The sequence below is a fragment of the Pseudonaja textilis genome, chromosome 7 (assembly GCF_049901715.1).
Source record: "Pseudonaja textilis isolate UNSWEBS1 chromosome 7, rPseTex1.2, whole genome shotgun sequence".
Lineage (NCBI taxonomy): Eukaryota > Metazoa > Chordata > Lepidosauria > Squamata > Elapidae > Pseudonaja > Pseudonaja textilis.
Genome location: NC_141996.1, coordinates 38727530 through 38749002, shown reverse-complemented (window position 1 = coordinate 38749002; position 21473 = coordinate 38727530). Strand labels below are relative to the sequence as shown.

Below are 21473 nucleotides of genomic sequence, written 5' to 3'. Positions count from 1 at the left end.
TGGAATGAATGGCAAGCTTACAGACATACAATTTTTCCCGTTCAAGATTTTTAAAAAATATGTATATACAATGAATCTTTGATCTAGTAGTGCAAGTAATCATACCATTATAATATTGATGGCCATTTTAGAACAACTAAAACATTACTTGAATTCTTTTAAATGTTAATATAACATATGAAATTAATGAATTCAGAGAAGAGGGTGCAATACATTTGAACTGGAGATTAATGCTGATTAGAAAGCAAAACAATTTGCCCCTTTCTATTTTCAAAATAGAAAATAGAAACTAGTGTTTCTTCAGTATTAAAATCCTTGGCATTTTCTTTATTATACTTCCCTATATGTTCTGCTAAAAACTAAAGGCTTGTTACTTGATTCAGTGAGACTCGGGTTTAGACTTAGTCTATCATAACAGGAGCGAGATTATATGCTCAAAAGTAGAAAGATTCAGCATTACCCACAATGGAGGCATGGTTGGTGAAGATGCTGGAACTTCAGAGATGGCCAAACTGACTTCCTTGATTAGAGAAAAGACAACTTCTATGTTTATTTCTGACTGGAAACCTTTTATAGACTTTGCATGAAACAGAAAAAATAATTCTATGATTTATGGCTTTGAAGATTAGAAAAAAAGATCAGGTTTCTTTTTGTAACCATGAAGTAAAAGATAATTTTTACATTTATATTTGCTGCAAAGAAAACCAGAAATTACTTCTTTTTATTTCTTTTAGTATCATTATTTTTTGCACTTTCTGTCTTTTTCTTTTTTCTTCTTCCTTTTTTCTCTTTAGTCTATATTAAGTCTGGTTCATTTTTATCTTCTATTCAAAAGAGAGATAGAGATAGATGGAGACACAGACACAGAAACAGATACAGACATAGCTTAGACTTATTCCTAGCTACATAAGGCAACCCAGTGGAAGTTTCAGTGTAGACCATGCCACTAAGCTTTTTTTACTCAAAGCATTCTGTGAAATTTAATCTTAATAATAATATCACAAGGGCACAGTTGTGTTCAGTGTCTAAAATAAGAATTTCCCTACAATTTTTGAGATTAGGACTGCAATTAAAGAAATCAACATGGTGTTTGCAGAAAACTATTTGTAAACACTGTCAAAAAAAGACATAGAATTTGTGGCAAAGGCATTCCTGGTGGTAGTGGTGGTGATGGTATTCTGCATCAACTTTGTGTCAACTTGTGAAGCTTTCCTAACCTGCTTCTGAGTTGCCATAGGCAGGGAGATGAGAAATCATGCCTCCCAGTGCGCCGAGGAATTACACCTCAGTCAAAACAAAACACATCCTAGCCAGCAGAAATCAAAGCCATCTCCATGGAGACCCACAAGGGCTGGAGGGAGTAACTTCTATGACCTGCAAAATTGCTTCATTGGGGAATGTGACTGGTGACACACCTTCATGGGAGTGGGCAACAGGGTCAGAGGCAAGGTATGAACTGGGTGAAGTCACCTAGATCATGCTGACATGGCGTTCCTAATAAAAAACTGGATTTTTCTTATACAATGGCTTATTAGGGCATCTGAACCCTGACACAATGTTTCTGATACTGAAAACATTCAAACAGCATTTTGCATTTCTTCTCTGATATCTAAGACTAAAATTAGGAATTCAGCCAGGCCTCAAGAGGAATCCCTTAAATGACAAAAAAGCAAGGAAGCAATCCGATTGGTATTTTCATGAAGGTAATGTTCCTACCCAGATGAAGCAGAATCTAGTTGCAATGCAAATTTATATTGATTTATATTCATTTCAATTGGTAAGGGATCAGAAATTCTCTGTTGATATCAAGGGAATAAAGTATTTGAAGGGAGAGCTGCCAATTATCTGAAAAAAAAACCTGTAGAATGTGCTTCTTTTGTGGGACAAAGGGAGATCCGAGAAAGTGTAGAATCTCATAACCTACAGAAGTTCTCTATTGTAGTTTTCATTTGCACTCAAGTAAAATGTTAAGTTCGGTCGGTGGGTCCCATAGAGAGGTGAGGCACAAGTAATGAACAACAGCTCTTTATTTAGCGAACAGATTCTGAGACAGCAACCCTAGCCGCGGCAACTCTTTTTATAGAGCCGGCCGCTGCTAGGCAGCCAATGACAGCTTTTTGAGCTTGCCACACTTGGTTTTACCCAATCGCGGCAAGCCCCTTACAAACCAATCACGATCGCTTATTTTGTCCAATCATGGCCCAACTCTTCTGGACCAATAGGAATGCAGGTCTTCAAGCCTGCTAGTATGGAATATAAAGAATGAAAGGAAAGAAGGGCATGGGGGAAGACAGGAAAATTGTGGTCTAACTTAACCTCTAAGTTGAATACTGTAAGTTAATCTAATTATTGTATGATTAGCAATTCATTACAAGACTTTTATTTCCCAGAATTCTTGGTGGACAGGTTATATCCTATTAATTTCTGTTTGAATCTGGACTGTGTAAGTCTTAAATATTGACAGGTACTTCATGAGAATTAAGTCAAAGGCTTTGATTGAAAGTGAGTGAGGGAAGATGTAGATTTATCTGGCAGTAATATGATATCGAAGCTGAATGAAGGCTTTCCAGCTGAGACATTTGCAGGGTGCCTTGAACTTGCAAGGTACAGAATAGCTCTTTTTATAATGAGTATTTTAAAATGTTACTGGAAGTGCTAATTAAACAATAATCCCTTTTCTAAATTTATATGGGTCTAACCTTTGAAAATCCAATTTTTTCAATAATGAAACCATTTGTTTGTGGGGGGACATGCACACATGCACACATGTGGTAATCATAATATTTAAATATTCAAAGTTAAGTATATATCTATTGATCTTTCCATTTTTCCCATCTACCCTTTCACTTTAATTTTGTAGGGCCTCCTTTGGACATACTCTATTTCAATCTCACAAGTTATGACAAGAAGACAGATTAACGTATTGTATCTTGGATCATCATAAATATGTGGGAAAGGTATCTGATGATCAGGCCAAAGATTCAGAATTGATGAGTATTTTGTGTTGGGTTTTTTTTTTTAAATGTATTTCTTTAAGATGCTTTTCATTTTTTTATTCAAACCTAACACGTTCTATATCTACATCTACTCTATCTATCTATCTATCTATCTATCTATCTATCTATCTATCTATCTATCTATCCTGGAGGGCTGACTGATGGTCAGGCATTTTTCATCAGAAATCCATGTAATAATGGAAATATCTGTAACGATCTCTGAACTATGAGGGAGGGATCCAAGTTGCCAGGAAGAGGTCAGTACTGCTTAGCTAAAAGTAATGAAAAACTGGTTATCAAGGAATGTGTGCAGTGAAGCCCTGTTAAATAAATCATCTTTTAATTCAACCTTTGTTCATTCAAAGTGCAACTGTGCTTACCTTTAGCAGTTCAGAACATGAGCTACTAGAGATCATTCTGAGGAACTGTGCACTATATATTCAGGTAAGACTCTCTTTGCCTTTTTTTCCAAATTTGAGGGGGAAGAACAGGAAGGGAAAGAATGCTGAAAGTCCTTTTTTCCCTCAAAATATTAAATATAGTCTTACATAAAGTTAAATTATTGTCAATAATTACCAAATATGGTTTTAATGTATGAAGACTGGAAAGATGTGTGATGCTTGTTGGCTCTAATACTCATATTTGGAAGACCAAATATACATGAGTATATACATGAGTATATCTATGTACAGAATAAGATTATGCCTCCCTGCACAGAGTAAGTCATGAGTCATATATTCATTCTTTCTTATTCTGCCTTTATAAATTCAAAGAAGCAGTTATGAATCTTGCCTCATTTTATAATCATAACCCCAAAGTTGTTGCATAGCTAGAAAAAAACTGATAACGATTGTCCAAAAATCACCAATGAGATAATAGTGAACATGTTTAGAGGGTAGGTCTTCAGAAGAAATTCTAGTCCTACCTGTAGACATATTCAGCATAATATTTCAGGGTTTGATAGAAAATGCTCCCAAGAAGTCTAGGGATCTTTTAGGAGGCTAGGATGAGTGGACAGGGCTTTTATAAAGGAGTAATTTTATTTTATTTAACAATCTTTTAAGGGGACTAAACGCATTGGCTATCTTATTCATTGTTCAAATGGAAAGAACAATAGTGAAGAAAGTCTGAATGCAACCTAGTCAATTCAGCTCAATTTATTCATGGTCAAAAGTCATTTGATAAAAACAGTTCAACAAACAAAACATCTATTTCTTAATAGTCTAATACTCTGATTCTTGTTAACCTCACCTCATGACCTAAGAAAAATCTTCCACATATTAACCATAATTCTCAATATATTAACTAAGTCAACAAGATTATCGTGCATCCGCAGCAAAGGAAGAGTGAACAAAGTACATATAATTGCAAAACACTAAATTAGCAATATGATTACTAGCAATAGAGTTTTAGAAGAGAACAGTGTAGACAAATATTGTCAGCAACACATTAAGCTTTCTATTTCTCTTGAAAGGTGTTGTAGTTGATCTTTCACTTTACACTGTACTTTAAAAATAAGCAAAAATGGTTTAAGAGAATCACTTCAATTTTGCCTTGACCTCAGAAAAATGATAACATAAATAGAAAAAAAACTGTCCTACTCAGTTTTCTGTACGTCCTGGGTATTCACATGGCTAGCTTAGGTGAAGTTGAAGAAATCCTGAGGTACAAGGTTAGTAATATGCCTTGGTCTCCAGAAATCATGAGTAACAATATAAGAACTAATGGGATGTATAATAAATTATGTCTTCATGCTTCCTACAGATTGAAAAATGTTGACTTAGAAACTAAGGAAAGACTCCTCTTCAGCATTTCGCAGTTCAGTTCATTGCATAATATCTAAATAGTTCATCTTACTAAAAATGCTTTCTTCATCTTACTTATCTAAGTGTAGAATTAAGACAGGCGCTGAATTGATTTTCATATTAAAGTTTCCTTGGTGCCAAATTTGATTCCTAGTAATTTCATGAGCAAACTTCAAAGCTTTCTCTGCAACAATACAGCAATTATTTTCCACTGTGGTCTGTACTGGATTGTTAGCAGCACAAGGAAACAACAGCCAACGACTAATAGCTGGCCATTGGTGTTCCATCAACATCCCAGTCAACAACTAAAAAGCTGCACACAACCAGGCACCATATAAATACCACTGACAGAATAGCCCAAAGCACAAACTCTGCTAGAGAAAAGTTCCCTGGGGATAGGCTCCAGTACAAGTCTGAAAACTTGAAAGACAACCTCTGGTCCTGGTGACCAACCCAAATTAAATAGTGCATTGGATTGTTTTCCATTTTCTATTTCCATTTCCCAGTCTGGCTTATAGCCCTGGCATTTCCAGTTTGTTTCTCTTTCAACTACTAATCATGTCCAACCTAGTTTAGCTTCATGAGAGCCGCCAATATTGTAAAATATTGGGCAATACAGTACAGATATAATTTAGAACAGGGGTAGTCAACCCTTTTACACCTACTTTTTATCTCTGTTAGTAGTAAAATTTTCTAACCGGTCACCAGTTCCACAATAATGGTGATTTATAAAGTAGGGGACAAAACCCCTACCACCCACCATGAAAGCTGGAATGCCCACTAGTGGGCGGTAGGGATTGGGTTGACTACCACTGATTTAGAAGAAGGTATGTGCCAGCCATTATGAAAACGTTAGCTTAGCCCAGAAAGAGATGAAGATATGAGAAATAAATTCAAGATTGCCCTGCCCTGATCGTGTGTGTGTGTGTGTGTGTGTGTGTGTGTAGAAATAAATTCTGGTATTGTACCCCCATAACAATATAGTTACAATAAATCTGAACTGACTTACTTTGAAGAGCTGACAAATACAGGCTATGTACTGCAATATATACAAAATATTGTTAAGTTTAAATTATATTGAATTCATTAAAATTTTCTTCTAAGAAAATATCTGTAAGTTGTTATGATAAATTCATTATATGAGATGACCCCATCATCAGTACTTGGTACATTTTTCCCATGTCAAAATGCTTTCTTTCCCCCTTCTCATTCCCTTTTATGAGTAGTTCACTTGATTTATTTATTTTTTCAGAAATTTCCTTCAATAAAGTCTTTCTTTCTTCACATACATGTTCTGGCATATATTTTTTTATACTTCTTTTGGCAGAAATTATGTCACTTCATCCCAGAGAATGCACACTGGTCAAAGAAGAGGGTGAAAGCTATGGATTCTGCCTGCGCATTGAGAGATTCAAAACAGGGCATCTTATCCGAAATGTAGAAAAGGACAGTCCAGCCGAGAAGGCAGGACTAAAAGATGGAGATAGAATTCTGAAGATTAATGGAGTGTATATAGATAAGGAAGATCATGGAAAGGTAGCAGATATTTTATTTTAGTGGGGTTTTTTCTAATGCAAAGCACATACTTTCACACACCTCGTCAACCAATTTGATCCTTGTATGCATTTATTCAAAATATTTTCTTCTTCCAAAGATGAATACTTCCAAATCTTCTGCCAGCACCCAAACCATGTAAAGTCAAAAAAAAAAGCCTCTTCAAAGAAAAAATTCTTTCGTTCTTTCAGAGAAAAGTAATTCATTCTCCATATGAGCAAAATAATTCAGTTTCCCTTTCCTTTAACCTTTCTGCCCAGTCAGTAATGATGGGGGAACTTAAATGACAACCAACTTCTAAGCACTTTGAAGAGACTTATAGCTGATTTAATGTCATGGAGATTTCATCACTGCACAATCAAAAAGATAAGAATGTGGTGAAGTACTGAGAGCCACCATTTGAGAGCATTTACAGAGGCCTGTAATGGCTGATCTTAGCTAAACCAGCTAAATTCAACTTTTGTATTTTCTACAACATCAGATATGAAAGCACTACTCAAGCTTATGTCACATAAGTACAATTTTCAAGAAAATAAATCCTACTGGTAGTATTATAAAACATTTGCTATTTTCAACAAATTTTCAGGATAATTTTCCCTCTCCATTTTAGCAATCAACTTTATGAAAATTCTGCTTTTTTATTATTCTTGTATCTGCCACAGGCTTCAGAGTCAGGTAGGTGTGCAAGTATGCCAAGTTGTATGCACATCAAAAAGAGGTGGGGTTTTGATTGCATAGACACAACAGCTATTCTGACTTTTTAATCCTCTCTTAAAACAGCTGTATGACACAGCTGTATGACCTAGCTAATCTCCTGTGGACGTTTTTCCTAATTCATGTTCTATGCCTTAACTATTTCTTTAAATTACCTCTTAATCTCTCGTTGAATCAATTATAGGTGGCTGATTTAATTAGAAAAGGTGTAACTTCTGTATTATTCCTTGTTTTGGATGACCATTCTTATGAAAGTGCATTAAAAGAAGGAATCAGTCTCGAAGAGTTGGCTGAAAAGTCACCAAACCAAGAACAGACAGAGGAACCCCAACTTGTGCAATCTGGAGAAATGGGTTCACTTCCACAGCCCCGTTTCTGTTATCTGACTAAGGAAAAAAATAGCTATGGTTTCTCCTTGAAGTCTTCTGCAGGTAAGGACAATAAATAAAAATAGCATGTAAACCTCTCTTCTGTAATCCTGACATAATTTTGAATGTGTATTTAAAGCCCAGATTTCTAAACCATCTATTAAAGGACATTATTAGGATGGTCAATTGTTATACTAATTAAAATAAGTCCTTGAATGAATCTGAAGCATTCCTAAAATGATAGAAATAACAAGTCAAAGCATCTATAAATGCCAAATTTCTAGACATATTAGACCATATTTGCATGTATTACTCACATATAGAAGAAAACTATTCAAATGCTTTTTTATTCAATGTCTGGGTGCTCATTGAAAAGAATTGTGGTTTTTTAAGTCTGGTGTGGCCTTCTTGGTCATTCTGGCTACAAATCCTGGTAAATGCACTCACAATCATATGGAAGTGACAGGTTGCATAATTCTGTTTATTCTTCTTGACAACCCATGTCTGTTGAGTCATCTTTTCAGAGATATTTCCTAACTAATCAAAGAAACAATTACCACAGGTGGACAAAATGTAGTACGAATGGGAGCAACTTTCAACTTTCTTCCCTGTCTTCCTCCCTCACTTCTTTCTTCTCTCCCTATTCTTTGTTTGCTTCCTCCCTTCCCTTTCTAGCAGGCAAGTAAGTGACAATTACTGGGTGGGGAAGGAACAAGGGATTGCAAGACGCACTGAGAAATTGTCACAGAATGTCGAAATGAAGAACAGGTGACATGCAGCAGCAGCTAGCAATCACAATTTATCCAAATTTCTTTTTTTTAATAAGTTTTATTAAGTTTCCAAATTTTAAAAAACATAAAACAAAACTTTATACATTTATACTTTATACATTAAAAGACATATTTTGCATTTCCTCACATTTTCCAGTATATATATTTACTTATTCCTTTACCATTGGACCTTGCTCTTACTATAAATTAATTATCTTTTATCCTTACATCTCAATCTTATCCATTTGCATATTTACATATTCACTCATTCTTCTCCTAATTGCCATTTTCTTTTCTTTTTATTTCTAAACCACTCATACCAGGCATACCAGGCCCTATAATAAATTGAATCTTCTCTGTCTTTTATTTTCATCATTAGCCTATCCATCTCTATACAATCTATTATTTTTTTAATAACCATGCCTTCCGGTGGAACCCTTTTTTCCTTCCTGAGTTGTGCATCCGAAATCCTTGCAGCTGTTAATATATGTAACATAATATATCTATCTGTTTTATTGCATTATTGTGTTATTATACCTAATAAAAAAGTTTCTGGATTAAATTCAATTTTCTGATTTGTGATTTCTTCTATCCATTGTCTAATTGTATTCAATATTTTTTCACTTCCTGGCATGTCCACCAGGTATGAAAATAAGTGCCTTTTTCTTTTCCACATTTCCAACAATTTGGGTCTGAGTTAAACATTTTTGCCAATCTAGCAGGAGGGAGGTGCCATCTGTAGAACATTTTGTATTGATTTTCCTTGTATGCTGTGGATGTAATTAGTTTGTAATTTGATCCCCACATTCTCTCCCAATTTTCCAGGTCTATATTATGGCCAACATTTTTCACCCATACAACCATCTTTAACCACCTCCTCTTCCATTTTAAAATCTAGTCAAAATTTATATATTCTTAAAATCATTTTCTTTTCCATTTCTTGTAGAAATTTATCTAATTGATGCTTTTCCATGCAGAAACCAAATTGTTCTTTGTCCTTCTGATATCTCACCTGGATTTGGCCACCAATCTATCTTTATATTTTGTTGCTGTAATTCTCGTCTCATTTTTAATCTTCCTTGTGTGTCTAATAGGTCTTTGTAACTCTTCTTTTTTCCAGATCCATTGCATTTGGGTATATTTGTGCTTCCATAGTTGACAACCAGTTCAATATTTTAGTATAATGGTTCTTTTTAATCTTGTTCCATGTCCAAATTAATGAATCTCTAATTATGTGTCTCTGAAAATATGCATGCTGTTTATATTTCCCAGAAATTACAGCTATCACTACTGAGGAAAATTGCAGCAATTAAAATGTCTACCCTACTAAAACTACTATATCTTTTTCAAACTGTACCAATAAGATTGGATAAAACCTTTTTTAGAGAATTAGATTGAATAATAAGTAAATTTGTTTGGGATGGGAAAAAAGCAAGGATAAAAATGAAATTGTTACAGGACAAAAGAGAAAGGGGTGGCTTTGGACTCCCTGACTGGGAAAAGTATTATCAGGCTGAGACTACGGTATGGATCAAAGATTGGATCAACCTGGAAAATAGAAGAGTATTGTCGATAGAGGGTCACAACTTGCAGAGATGGTGGCATAGTTTCCTATGGGATGGCAAATTTATCCAAATTTCATTGCCTCAGGAGAATGAGTTCCAAATTTTGGACACATCTTGTAAATTAGTCCATTTCAGGTATCTTGGTTGAAACATTGTTGCCCTGTGGTACATCACTTCAACCAGTTACAGATCATGACAAAAAAGTTTAATAGCTTTTTAATTAGAATTGCCCCCATTTTAAGTGTTAGAATTTCTCACAGTAATGGTTCTTTTGTTGCTATGGTATCAACGTTTAAATCAGAGGGAACAGGAAAATGCCTTTTTCTTCAAGACAGTTGGAAGTCAGACATCACACGAGCAATGCAAACTCTAGAAATTTTGATTGGGTTTTGTCAGCTATATAGTCTGCTTTAGATCATCTGCAGCCTAGGTTGCCATGGCCTTCTGATATAGGAACCCAGACTGTTATATTGTTAAACCTCAATAAGAAAGTCATTCTGTGAATGTGAACAAAAGAAGTGACCAGAATGCTGCATTATTTCATGATTCTTTACATCCATATTTGAAAATACAAATAAGATATCTCTTCAGGTAGTTTTATTTTGCATGCTAGAAGTAGCTAGTGTACTTTGAGAGGGAGGGAGGGAGAGGAGGGGAGAGAGAGAAATTTGGTACTTAAAAGTAGGTGTAAAATAATAAATCAAGTTCTAATGAACACTGGAAAAACTAGTAGTTAATAAGTAATTTACTACTCCTAATCAGTCACTTACACCACTATAATGGCAGCCCTCACTGCAAGCATCTGACAAAGCATAAACTATTACTGGGTTACAGCATAATAATTTCGATTTCTGAGGCACTGGATGGGCATAAATGGTATTGCCGTATTTCTGCTACCATAGTAGTATTGTTTGAGCTACACTGGATATACTGCTTCCCGTGCTGTGTTTATCATGAGCAAAATGAACATATTAACAAGTAAAGAATTATTTTTGTTTCTCCCATTTGTTTCTTATTTCCAGGACAGAAAGGTTTATTCATTGTAGATTTGACCCCACTGGGTGCAGCTATAAAAGCTGGAGTGCAGCCAAATGATCGCCTTATAGAAATCAACGGGGAGAATGTGGAAAACAGTACACATGAAGAAGTAGTTGAGAAGGTACTTTAAGCCTTAACCTCATTTGTTAGCCAATTCTTGTAGATAATTCAGATAAAGTTAGAAAGGTAATTTGATGGAATATAAATAATTATTTTCCCAATTGCATCTTGCCACAGCATACGCAAGTAGATCACCTTAGACAAAGACTGGCATGCACAGATGGAAAATAAAGTTGCATGCAATGAATGGGAAAAATGGGTTTGAATTAACTCTTTTATATTAAGCAAGGTGAATTACATAGTCCCTAAAGTTAACCTCCTAACAGTGTCCCATCTTCCGAATTGGATCAAGTCATATTTACCTATGTGCTTTGTATTTTTCATTATAAAAAAATTATTTCCAAATTGAATAATAACTCTGAGTACTAATAGTATTACTTGATATATTAGGTGATTAGTTCCAAAACAGCTAAAAAGCTGTGCACACCTGAAATATATAAGTATGAGAATAAGTAAATACTGTAAACATCAATTTCAGAAATGCAGGTTTTATAATAATGGTATAGAACAATTCTAGCTTCACCAATGAAAATATCATTAAAAAAAAGGATACTGTTACGTACTGGTTGTATATAGGTGAGATTGTTTCAGTCTGCACACAGGGCAAAAATAAATTTTCTATGTTTATGTCCTCAGGTAAAAAAGTCTGGAAATCAGGTTATGTTTCTACTGTCAGATGAAGAAACCGACCAGTATTACTACAGGCAGAATATGCAAATGATAAGGGAAAAGGCCAATCTGAAATTATTACCTCACAAGCCCCGAAATCTTGAGCTCAAAAAAGGGAATAATGGTTATGGATTTTACCTAAGAATGGAGCAAAATGGCAAAGGTAGGAATTAGCCCCCAGGGTGGTATAACTATGCAATATGGACTTTACTTCTTTAATAGATGTGTAGTAGATTCCCAAACCATGTAATAATTAATAGGAGAAATAGCATTTTAAAAACTCCACAATTTCCATCCAGGTTTAGTCAGTTATCTCCTTTGTAGTCTCCTGGTATGGCCTCTGCTTTCTGATATATATTCTTCTATTAGAATGTCCACAACAGAGGGCATATATCAAAATGAAAGGGCCATGGTCAGGCTTATTTGCCTTAATTCTAGAGTTTGAAAACCAAAGTACAAAATTAAACATTTGCTATGGGCCTATGCTTTGCTATGATATTAGGCTTTTCTAAAAAAAATTTTTTTTTGGCAGGTCATTTGATTAAGGACATTGATTCAGACAGCCCTGCAGCTAAAGCAGGTCTCAGGGACAATGATATCTTGGTAGCTGTAAATGGAGAGCCAATTGAAGCACTAGACCATGAAGCTGTGGTAGAGAAAATCAGACAATCTGGTGAAAGCACAATCTTATTAGTGGTGGATGAAGAGACTGATACCATGTATAAAATGGTAAGGTATACAGCTGGAGTATAAGAATTAGTTAATTGGGAAATTATGTTGCCAGCTGCGGCATAATGGGAAGGGGTAAAGAGCAGTAGTTGTAAGGTTGTCCTGATGCAAATATGTATGTATACGTAACATTCTGGGAATATCCGCTTTAAATCTTTATATATACCTGTTCTTTTAGCCTTTGTGATGACCTAGAGTGTGGCACAAAGACAACCCAATCAGATAATAAGTAGGGATCCCTTTATTAGCTCCAATTTTGCCCCTGATGTCCGTTACCTTCTGGTTTGGAGAAAAACTCTCCCCAAATCCTTTCCTCCACAGCTAACGGAGCCACTCTCCCATTCCCTGTCAGCTGTTCGTCTTCCTCCTTAGAGTCAAACTCCGAAGGGGGCATGACAGCCTTTCTGGTTATAAGACAACTTTGTGTTTGCAACACTTGAGTATTAAAAACCAAAAAAATAGTTCTGGTAGCTTTACAGAACCGAGTTTGTCTGCATTGTTTTCTCTTGCCATGACAAATTAAGTGATGGTACTTAGTTAAACTTTTCCAGAAGTTGAATTCTGCTGCTCGTAATAAAAAGAACACCCACTCTGGAATACTTCCAACTCAATTTCCAGGCTTTTTTACAACAGCAGTCATAGCTACCACACTTCTGCAAAGTCAGAACTAGTTAGGCCACAAGCCAGGATTCTGAAATATGGTTACTAATGAAAAGATGCCCAATGCAGCCAGATCATTTCAAAAAAATTTAAATTTCACTGTAGCAATTTTTGACATTGTAATCCTCTTCCATTTTAAGGATGAGGAAAGGACAACACAGCTGCCTTCAGGCTGTCCAGTTGTTAAAATAATACTTGCTTTGGGAGGGGCAATATGTTGTCATGGCAAAATTATAAGCTAAGTAATCTCTTTGGGAAATCAAGCATTATGTTTCACTCCTTTTATTTAAAACAAAATCTAAAAGAGCATTCATTAGATCCATTACATACGTAGTAAATTCCAAGTTCTTGCAAGCATCACATTAATAGGGTTGTTAAGGAGACAATTTCAATATTTAAATGGCATGGTAGCTATCTGCCTTGTAATCTGGATACTAATAGCAATGTTTGCACATTATACTTCAAATTCTGAAATGAAAGGAAACTGTACAAATCAATTCTTTTATATTATTTATAAGAAAAGTTATATTGAAGTGACCTTGATTTCTCCTCTATTTAATTTTCTTGGGAACAATATGGACATGATTTGCTGTTGTCTTCTTTCAGGTATGCTCTTTTAACTTTCCATTGATTTCCAGCTCTGAACATGCTTAACTTCTCAGCCCTGGTTGATTAGGTGTTATTTCTTGTTGTAATGGGGGAAATGGGAAAAAAGGGACTAAAAGAGCTGAAGACATACAGGACATGACATTTATAAGGATTATACTATTAAATCGCTATCTACCAACTATTTTTTTTCCTAGTTGATCTGATTTCCAGTCTCCATGAGTTTGAAAGAAAGAGTTTAGCATAAAGACCATACCACTTTGCTGAATGAGATTATATTGTTATCTTGATTTAAAACTTTTCTACACGATTCATATTTAAAATGCAGTTTTCCTTCTAAACCTTATTTCCACTCTGAATGTCATAAATTATTTTTATGAGGACTTCTAAACAAATCATGTCATATTAGAGCCATACAACATGTACAGCTTTAATATAATATAGAAGAATATATTTAATAAAGGGTTTGATGTAAAACAGAAAAATCAGATAAGCTAGCAACAATAGAAATTGCATAAACTGCTCTCAATTGAGTAACCCTACTTTGGCCATAAGGTCATCTTTCAATTTGCTATCTATCTTAGACTGAAACAAATAATAGTTGATGGAGATATATTTATGGTACTCTCCTCCTCCTGAAACTGATGATCCCTTTCAAGACAATTGCCTTCATTTTTCATATGACAGGTAGACTTCGACTTATGACCACAATTGAGACCAAAATTTCTGTAGTTAAGTACATTTCTTAAGTGAATTTTGCATTTTATGACCTTTCTTGCCACAGTTGTTAAGTGAATCATTGCAGTTGTTACGTTAGCAACATGGTTCTGAATTTGGCTTTCCCATTGATTTTGCTTTTCAAAAAGTTGCAAAAGCTGATCACGTGACCTTAAGACACAGCAAGAGTCATAAATATGAACCAGTTGCCAAACATCTGAATTTTGATCACATGAGCATGTGAATGCTACAAAGGTGTGAAAAATGATCCTGTCACTTTTTTCAGTGTAATTGTAATTTTGAACAGTCACTAAATGAACTGCTGTAACTTGAAGACTACCTGTATTATGGTTGGTTGTATAATCAGCCAGATATTTAGACTGAATTTAGCATTTTTGTCTACCTATTGAGTCTTTCTCAAGGACCTGGAGTGGGTAGATGCTATTTCTTGAGTGTTAAAGGTGTCATCACAGGGTAAGGATGCCTACATTCAAGATGTAATATAACCACATAAGCAATGGATAGGATCTTAAAATGACAAAATTATCATATCAATCAATTGCTTTATTTTCTCTAATTTTTGCTATTTTGATGGGATGTAGGAACAAGAGTAATTGAAAGTGTGATCTACTGATAGGCAGGAGAAATTATATAGTTTGAGATTGTCTCTGCTTATTTTGCAGATCTGACTTGCAAGTTTAGGCTATTCCTCAAATTTTCAGCATCTCTTTCCTGACATCTCTTTCCTGAATTTGTTTCAGTCCTATTCAGATTTTAATTTAATTCCTTTTTATATGTATATTCTACCTTTATTTTAGGAGCTAATGGCAGCATACAAAGCACTCCATTCATTTTTCACAACCCTGTGAAGCTTGAATAGTGTTAGAGCAGCTGCCTCGTTACAATCCTGAGCCCCTTAGCACATTACCTCCCAAACTGTATTCCCTCCAGGAAAGGGGTCAGAAGTTATACAGTGGTGGTGGAATGGGGCAAAATATGCAATGAGTAATAGCCCAGAAATAGGCAATTTATTTTTAAGCTTTATAATTTAAAGTTTTAAAAAAATGTTTTCTTTTGAAATATACTCCACAAAGCATTTGTGCATGTGCAATTCTCTTTCCTATTTAGCTTCTCTCCAACAATGGGAAAGTGCTTCAAATTGTCTATGCTATTATCCACCTCCTCCAGGCCCACACAAAGTCCCTCAGATGATTGTCAAAATATGCCAGCGGGAGTAACAGTGGAGTCATTGCTCAACTCCAAGAGTCTGTCACCAAACTATCCTTTCTTACAACTTAGCTGCCTCCAGTAATTTAAACCTCCTTCCTTCTGAATTGTGGAAAAACTGTAGAGCTAGGGGAGAGGAGACATCCATGGCATCTGCATCTCCACTCCTGTTCCACAACACGAAGAATTGTGTACCATCGTGTTCCAGCTCATATTCATTATGTTTCAATTCATGTTTCTTTGTTCTTGGTTAAGGCTAAAATATCTCCTTGTCTCTGCTACCATACAAGACTGGAACCACATCTTAGTATTGCAAAGAAAGCCATGCAGGAAGAAAATCACAAGCCCAGACTCTGTAAACTCATAAAAAGTCCCACCGGATTTGGCTTTCGATTGAATGCCATTAACAATATACCTGGAGTGTTCATCAAAGAGGTATTACTTTAGAATCTTTTCATTGGCAAATAAAACAAATCACCATTGACCAGGCAAAAAAGGACAGCCTTCTATCCTGTAGTGTGAATGTACTCAGCAGTATATAGAAATATATCTTTGTTCTATGTCTTATCAAGGTACAATAGCTGCTGAATAAAAGGAATTTGAAACTGACACAGTAAAATATGTTCCATATTTTATTGATGCTCATTCTGGAAAAATACTTTTGAGATTTAATATTAGACGGAGTACACTTTAATATTAGTAATACACCTTTATTCTTATATTTTAATTCCATCGAAGTGTTTTTCATTCCTTCTCTGCTAACTTTTAAAAGCAATCTTAAAATGTGATTTAATGTTGATTGAATTAGCATTTTATGCATTTAAAGAAATTGTCATCTTGTAAATAAACATAATTTTAAAAATATCAGATAATTAGATTCAGACTAAGAATTTTTTTAAAAAAGTGTTAGTCTACAATAAATATATTTGCAGGTTGTTGTTTTTCTAAAGTCCAAGTAATAAAATTTTCAACCAATTTTATTTCCCACATTGATAGGAGTGTACAAATAGATAGCATAATAAATTCACAATTATTTTCAGAAAAAGAAACTGTAACAGGAATTAATATAAATTCTGAAATTATGTTCAGTGTAGCTTAAGAGGTGACTTTGTGTTTTTATTTTTCACCCAAGTAAATTGTCTTTGTAATCTCTTGGCATATATTAAGATGAATGATTGGGAAAATAATATTGACCCATTACTTAAAGACAATGTTTACCTGCTCATAGAAACTGGAGTTTTGTTTCTGAGACACTTCGCTACTTTAAAAGCAGTCATTTAAAAAAATGTTGATTTGTATGATAAACTTATCTTGTCATTACCATTTCACTAAACAGCAGAAAATATAAAATATAGATGTGGTGTGTCCCTATTTACCTGGAGCAAGGAATAGTTTGTGTGTAGTTCATTTTTTTAGAAATTGCAATCCTCCTCTTCGTAATGGTGCTTTTTCATGTTGGGGAGAGGATATTAGTGGACAAAATAATTATCTTAAGTTTCTGCAGCCATTGAGACCTTAATTCAAATGTGAGAGTTAAGCGCTCACTTGTAGCACTTGCCTCTTAAAGGAGCCACTAACAGGTTCTTCTGTCCCTCTTCTCAGATGTCCAGGCTGCCTCGTCCAAACAAAGCAACATACCTTGTGGGATTTGTGAGGTGTTAATTAAGATAATAGTCCTTTCCAGTCAGAGGTAATAAATCCAGAAACTTTGGCTGGATCAAGAATGCAGCCACTTCTGACTTTCACCCTTGACTAGGATTGTCACCTCTCTTATGGCAGCAGAAATGTAGACCACAACCCACAATGCCCAGTGGCTCAAAATCTGTCAAATGGAAGTCAGGGCATTGCAACTGACAACATACCATTTTCGCACAAAACAAATAGTCTCCAATTGTAACACATCTGCCATCTTGCAGGCATACTCTCCATGCACATCCCCCTCCCCAAATAGTCATCTCTTTATCCAAAAGAGCAGCACCTGGCTAAAACCAGCCGAGACCCTTGAATAAAAGTAAATTTGTATTTGCATGTATGCCACTTACCATGGACTGCCTGCTGCTCTCAATCAAGCAGAATAGCAGCTTCTACTACAATAATTTCAGACAATTTAATTGCAGGTAAAGAAGGATGGGCCTGCCAGTATAGCAGGACTGCAAGATGATGACATTGTGATAGAAGTGAATGGTACCAATGTACAGAATGAAGAGTACGAAGATGTAGTAGCAAGAATCCAAGACAGTGGTAACACTCTGATACTCCTGGTGTGTGAAGCAAAGGCTTATCAGCACTACTACTCCCAAAATAAGGCTGTTACAGCCTCAAAAAGGCTGTTACAGCCTGACCCATTGAATGGCGACCATGATGAGCCTCCTGCTTATGCAGAGATACAAGCAACAGAGCCAAAAAACACACTGGCAGAACCACGAGAAAGGGTGAGTTTCCTTCAATTAACTTCAGGAAAATCTCACAAGAATCTGTGGCATCTGGTTATCAACCAATGTGATACACTTCAAATGATTGAATGATCTAACCCAGGGCTGTCAAACTCCCGGCTGGGAGACCAGATGCATCACATGCTGACCACAACCATGCCTGGTTTAGCGTAGGGGGGGAAAGTCCCAATACGTCATGTGATGACACCGTGACGTGAGTTTGACACCCCTGATCTAACCTAAAGAATTGGCATAGAGAGCTAGACTGAGCCTTTGCTCAAGCTGTACTTAAATCACAGAATGATTAAACATTTGTAATGAATCAGTTAAATCAGGGGTGTCAAGCCGTCATCACATGATGTATCACAAATTGTTTTCCCCTTCGCTACACCGGGGGTGGGCATGGCCAGCATGTGATATATCCAGACCACGAGTTTGACGCCCAAGTTAGATGATTTGGTTTTGAAAAGATTTTGTAAAATTTTGAGCATTCATAATCAGACCATAAATTCAGACTTCTGACAATTCAACTCACAGCTCAATCTATCAATCTATAAAGGTTATGATATACTGTAACTGATTCCCTTTAACGGTGCTATAAATCTATTTGCAGTCTTTCTAACAGCGTTATTTCTTTCTTTCACTAGGCCAGCTCATCCTCCTCTGAAGAAGATACTGCATTGTGAAGACAGCAGAACCCCAAGTCTTTTTCCATATTGTACTGAAAGGGGCTGCTATTCTTAAGCAAATGTGCCAATACTGCCCCCCAAAAAATCTTGACTGTAATCCTATAATTATTACTTAAAACCAAGGTACACCGAGAATTACTTCCAAATGAATGTACTGAAAATTAATATAGCTAAGCTCAAGGATACAGTCCACTATATCACACTGGATGCAAAAACATCACAGGATTAATTTAAGCCAAAGATGGTATTATTGTACAGTACTAAGACAGTACATGATAGTGAGTTCTTGTCCTTCATTCCTCAGTGTTTAAAATGGGAGCAGAGGTGTGATTTGGATATACAAACAGATGGTCTGAACCAAGTTTTATTTCCATGTTAATTTGAACATGATTAAAATCTCTGCAACTGGATCTTCAATAGATCACTAGAGATGTGCTATGTTCCTTCCTGCTTCAAACGCTCTACTATCATCTCAGTGCCAAAGAAGCCCTCCATCAAGGAACTGAATGACTACAGAACAGTTGCTCTAACATCCGTAGTTAGGAAAATCTTTGAAAGGCTAGTGCTGTCCCACCTGAAAACCATCACGGGTCTGTTAGATCCCATGCAGTTTGCATACCAAGCAAATAGATTGACACATGATGCTGTTAATATGGCTCTGCATTACATCCTACAACACCTTGAATCTCCAAATACCCATGCAAGAGTCCTGTTTGTAGACTTCAGTTCAGCATTCAATACCATCAGTCCAGACATTCTTCTAATTAAACCAACTAGCGGTAACCTGAACACACTTGTAAGCTTTCTAACAGACAGAAAGCAGCAGGTGAAGCTAGGCAGAATCACATCTGATACTTGTACAATTAGCACAGGGGCCCCACAAGATTGTGTGCTTTCTCTACTTCTCTTCTCCCTATATACCAATGACTGCATCTCAAACAATCCATCTGTTAAAATATTGAAGTTTGCTGATGACGCAACAGTGATTGGTTTCATTTGAGACAACGATAAATCCGCATAGACAGGTTATACAACTTGCCTCGTGGTGTAACCAGAACGATCTGGAACTGAATACACTCAAAACCACAGAAATGATGGTAGACCTCCCATACTACCATCTCTTACAATACTCTTACAAACACAGTATCAACAGTAGAGACCTTCAAATTTCTAGGTTCTACTATATCACATGACCTAAAATGGACACCTAACATCAAAAAAGTCATCAAAAAAGCACAACAAAGAATGTTCTTTCTGCACCAACCCAGAAAGCTCAAACTGCCCAAGGAGCTGCTGATACAGTTCTACAGAGGAATTATTGAGTCCATCATCTGCACCTCTATAACTGTCTGGTTTGGTTCTGCAACCCAACAGGACAGACACAGACTTCAGAGGATAATTAGGACTGCAGAAAAAACAATTACTACCAACCTGCCTTCAATTGAGGACCTGTATACTGCACGAATCAAAGAGGGCTGTGAAAATATTTACAGCCCCCTCACATCCTGGACATAAAACTGTTTCAACTCCTTCCCTCAAAACGACGCTATAGAGCACTACACACCAGTACAACTAGACACAAGAACAGTTTTTCCCGAAAGCCATCACTCTGCTAAACAATTTCCTCAATACTGTCAAACTATTTACAAAGTCTGCACTACTGTTAATCTTCTCATCACTCCTTATCACCCATCCCCTCCCACTTGTGACAGTATGACTGTTATTTTGTCGCTTGTATCCTTATGATTTATAGACTGTTTCCTAGTATTTGATTGCTTATTGTACCCTTTGACTATCATTAAGTGTTGTACCTTATGATTCTTGACTCTTGACGAATGTATCTTTTCTTTTATGTATACTGAGAGTATTTGCATCAAGACGAATTCCTTGTGTCCAATCACACTTCACCAATAAAGAATTCGATTCTATTCTATTTTTTTTTATCAGAAACCAGTCATGCTAAGTGAAATCACAATGAGAATTCAATAGTATGAAAGGAGAGTTACTGTATCTAAACTAAAATATATTGCATTTATTCTGTGATATTTTTGTCAACTACATCCAATTTTAAACAAGTGCAGAATTAACTTTCGGTCTTTTGGCTGAGCGTTAGGTTCTGCAAAGAAACCAAAGAATACTATGGTAGTTATTTATTAGGATATCTACAGGTGAAATTCAAAAAATTAGAATATCATGCAAAAGCTCATTTATTTCAGTAATGCAACTTAAAAGGTGAAACTAATGAGATAGACTCATTACATGCAAAGCAAGATAGTTCAAGCCGTGATTTGTCATAATTGTGATGATTATGGCTTACAGCTCATGAAAACCCCAAATCCACAATCTCAGAAAATTAGAATATTACATGCAATCAATAAAACAAGCATTGTACATAGAACAATATCGGACCTCTGAAAAGTATAAGCATGCATATGTACTCAATACTTGGTTTGGGCCAATTTTGCAGCAATTACTGCCTCAATGCGGCGTGGCATGGAAGCTATCAGCCTGTGTAACTGCTGAGGTGTTATGGAAGACCAGGATGGTTCAATAGTGGCCTTCAGCTCTTCTGCATTGTTTGGTCTCATGTCTCTCATCTTTCTCTTGGCAATGCCCCATAGATTCTCTATGGGGTTCAGGTCAGGCGAGTTTGCTGGCCAATCAAGCACAGTAATCCCACGGTCATTGAACCAGGTTTTGGTGCTGTTGGCAGTGTGGGCAGGTGCCAAGTCCTGCTGGAAAATGAAGTCAGCATCCCCATAAAGCTCGTCTGCGGAAGGAAGCATGAAGTGCTCCAAAATCTCCTGGTAGATG

At 36.0% G+C, this 21473-nt stretch overlaps 1 protein-coding gene across 1 annotated transcript; it reads left to right on the top strand.

Moving 5' to 3' along the window:
• The first annotated feature begins 3356 nt into the window (after nt 1-3356).
• Nucleotides 3357-20586, top strand: PDZK1 (PDZ domain containing 1). Its single transcript, XM_026700681.2, has 9 exons — nt 3357-3440; nt 6129-6337; nt 7254-7500; nt 10795-10931; nt 11567-11762; nt 12132-12328; nt 15794-15973; nt 17656-17970; nt 18618-20586. Exons 2-9 carry the CDS (start codon nt 6134-6136, stop codon nt 18654-18656), a joined length of 1515 nt encoding a protein of 504 aa, XP_026556466.1. The 5' UTR covers nt 3357-3440; nt 6129-6133; the 3' UTR covers nt 18657-20586.
• Nucleotides 20587-21473: the final 887 nt, after the last annotated feature.

Coding starts and splice junctions, on each gene's coding strand:
- PDZK1 (XM_026700681.2), top strand. CDS start 6,134: ATGTCACTTCATCCCAGAGAATGCACACTGGTCAAAGAAGAGGGTGAA. Junction 15,974..17,655: donor CTGGAGTGTTCATCAAAGAG/GTATTACTTTAG, acceptor ATTTAATTGCAG/GTAAAGAAGGATGGGCCTGC. Junction 17,971..18,617: donor TGGCAGAACCACGAGAAAGG/GTGAGTTTCCTT, acceptor TTCTTTCACTAG/GCCAGCTCATCCTCCTCTGA.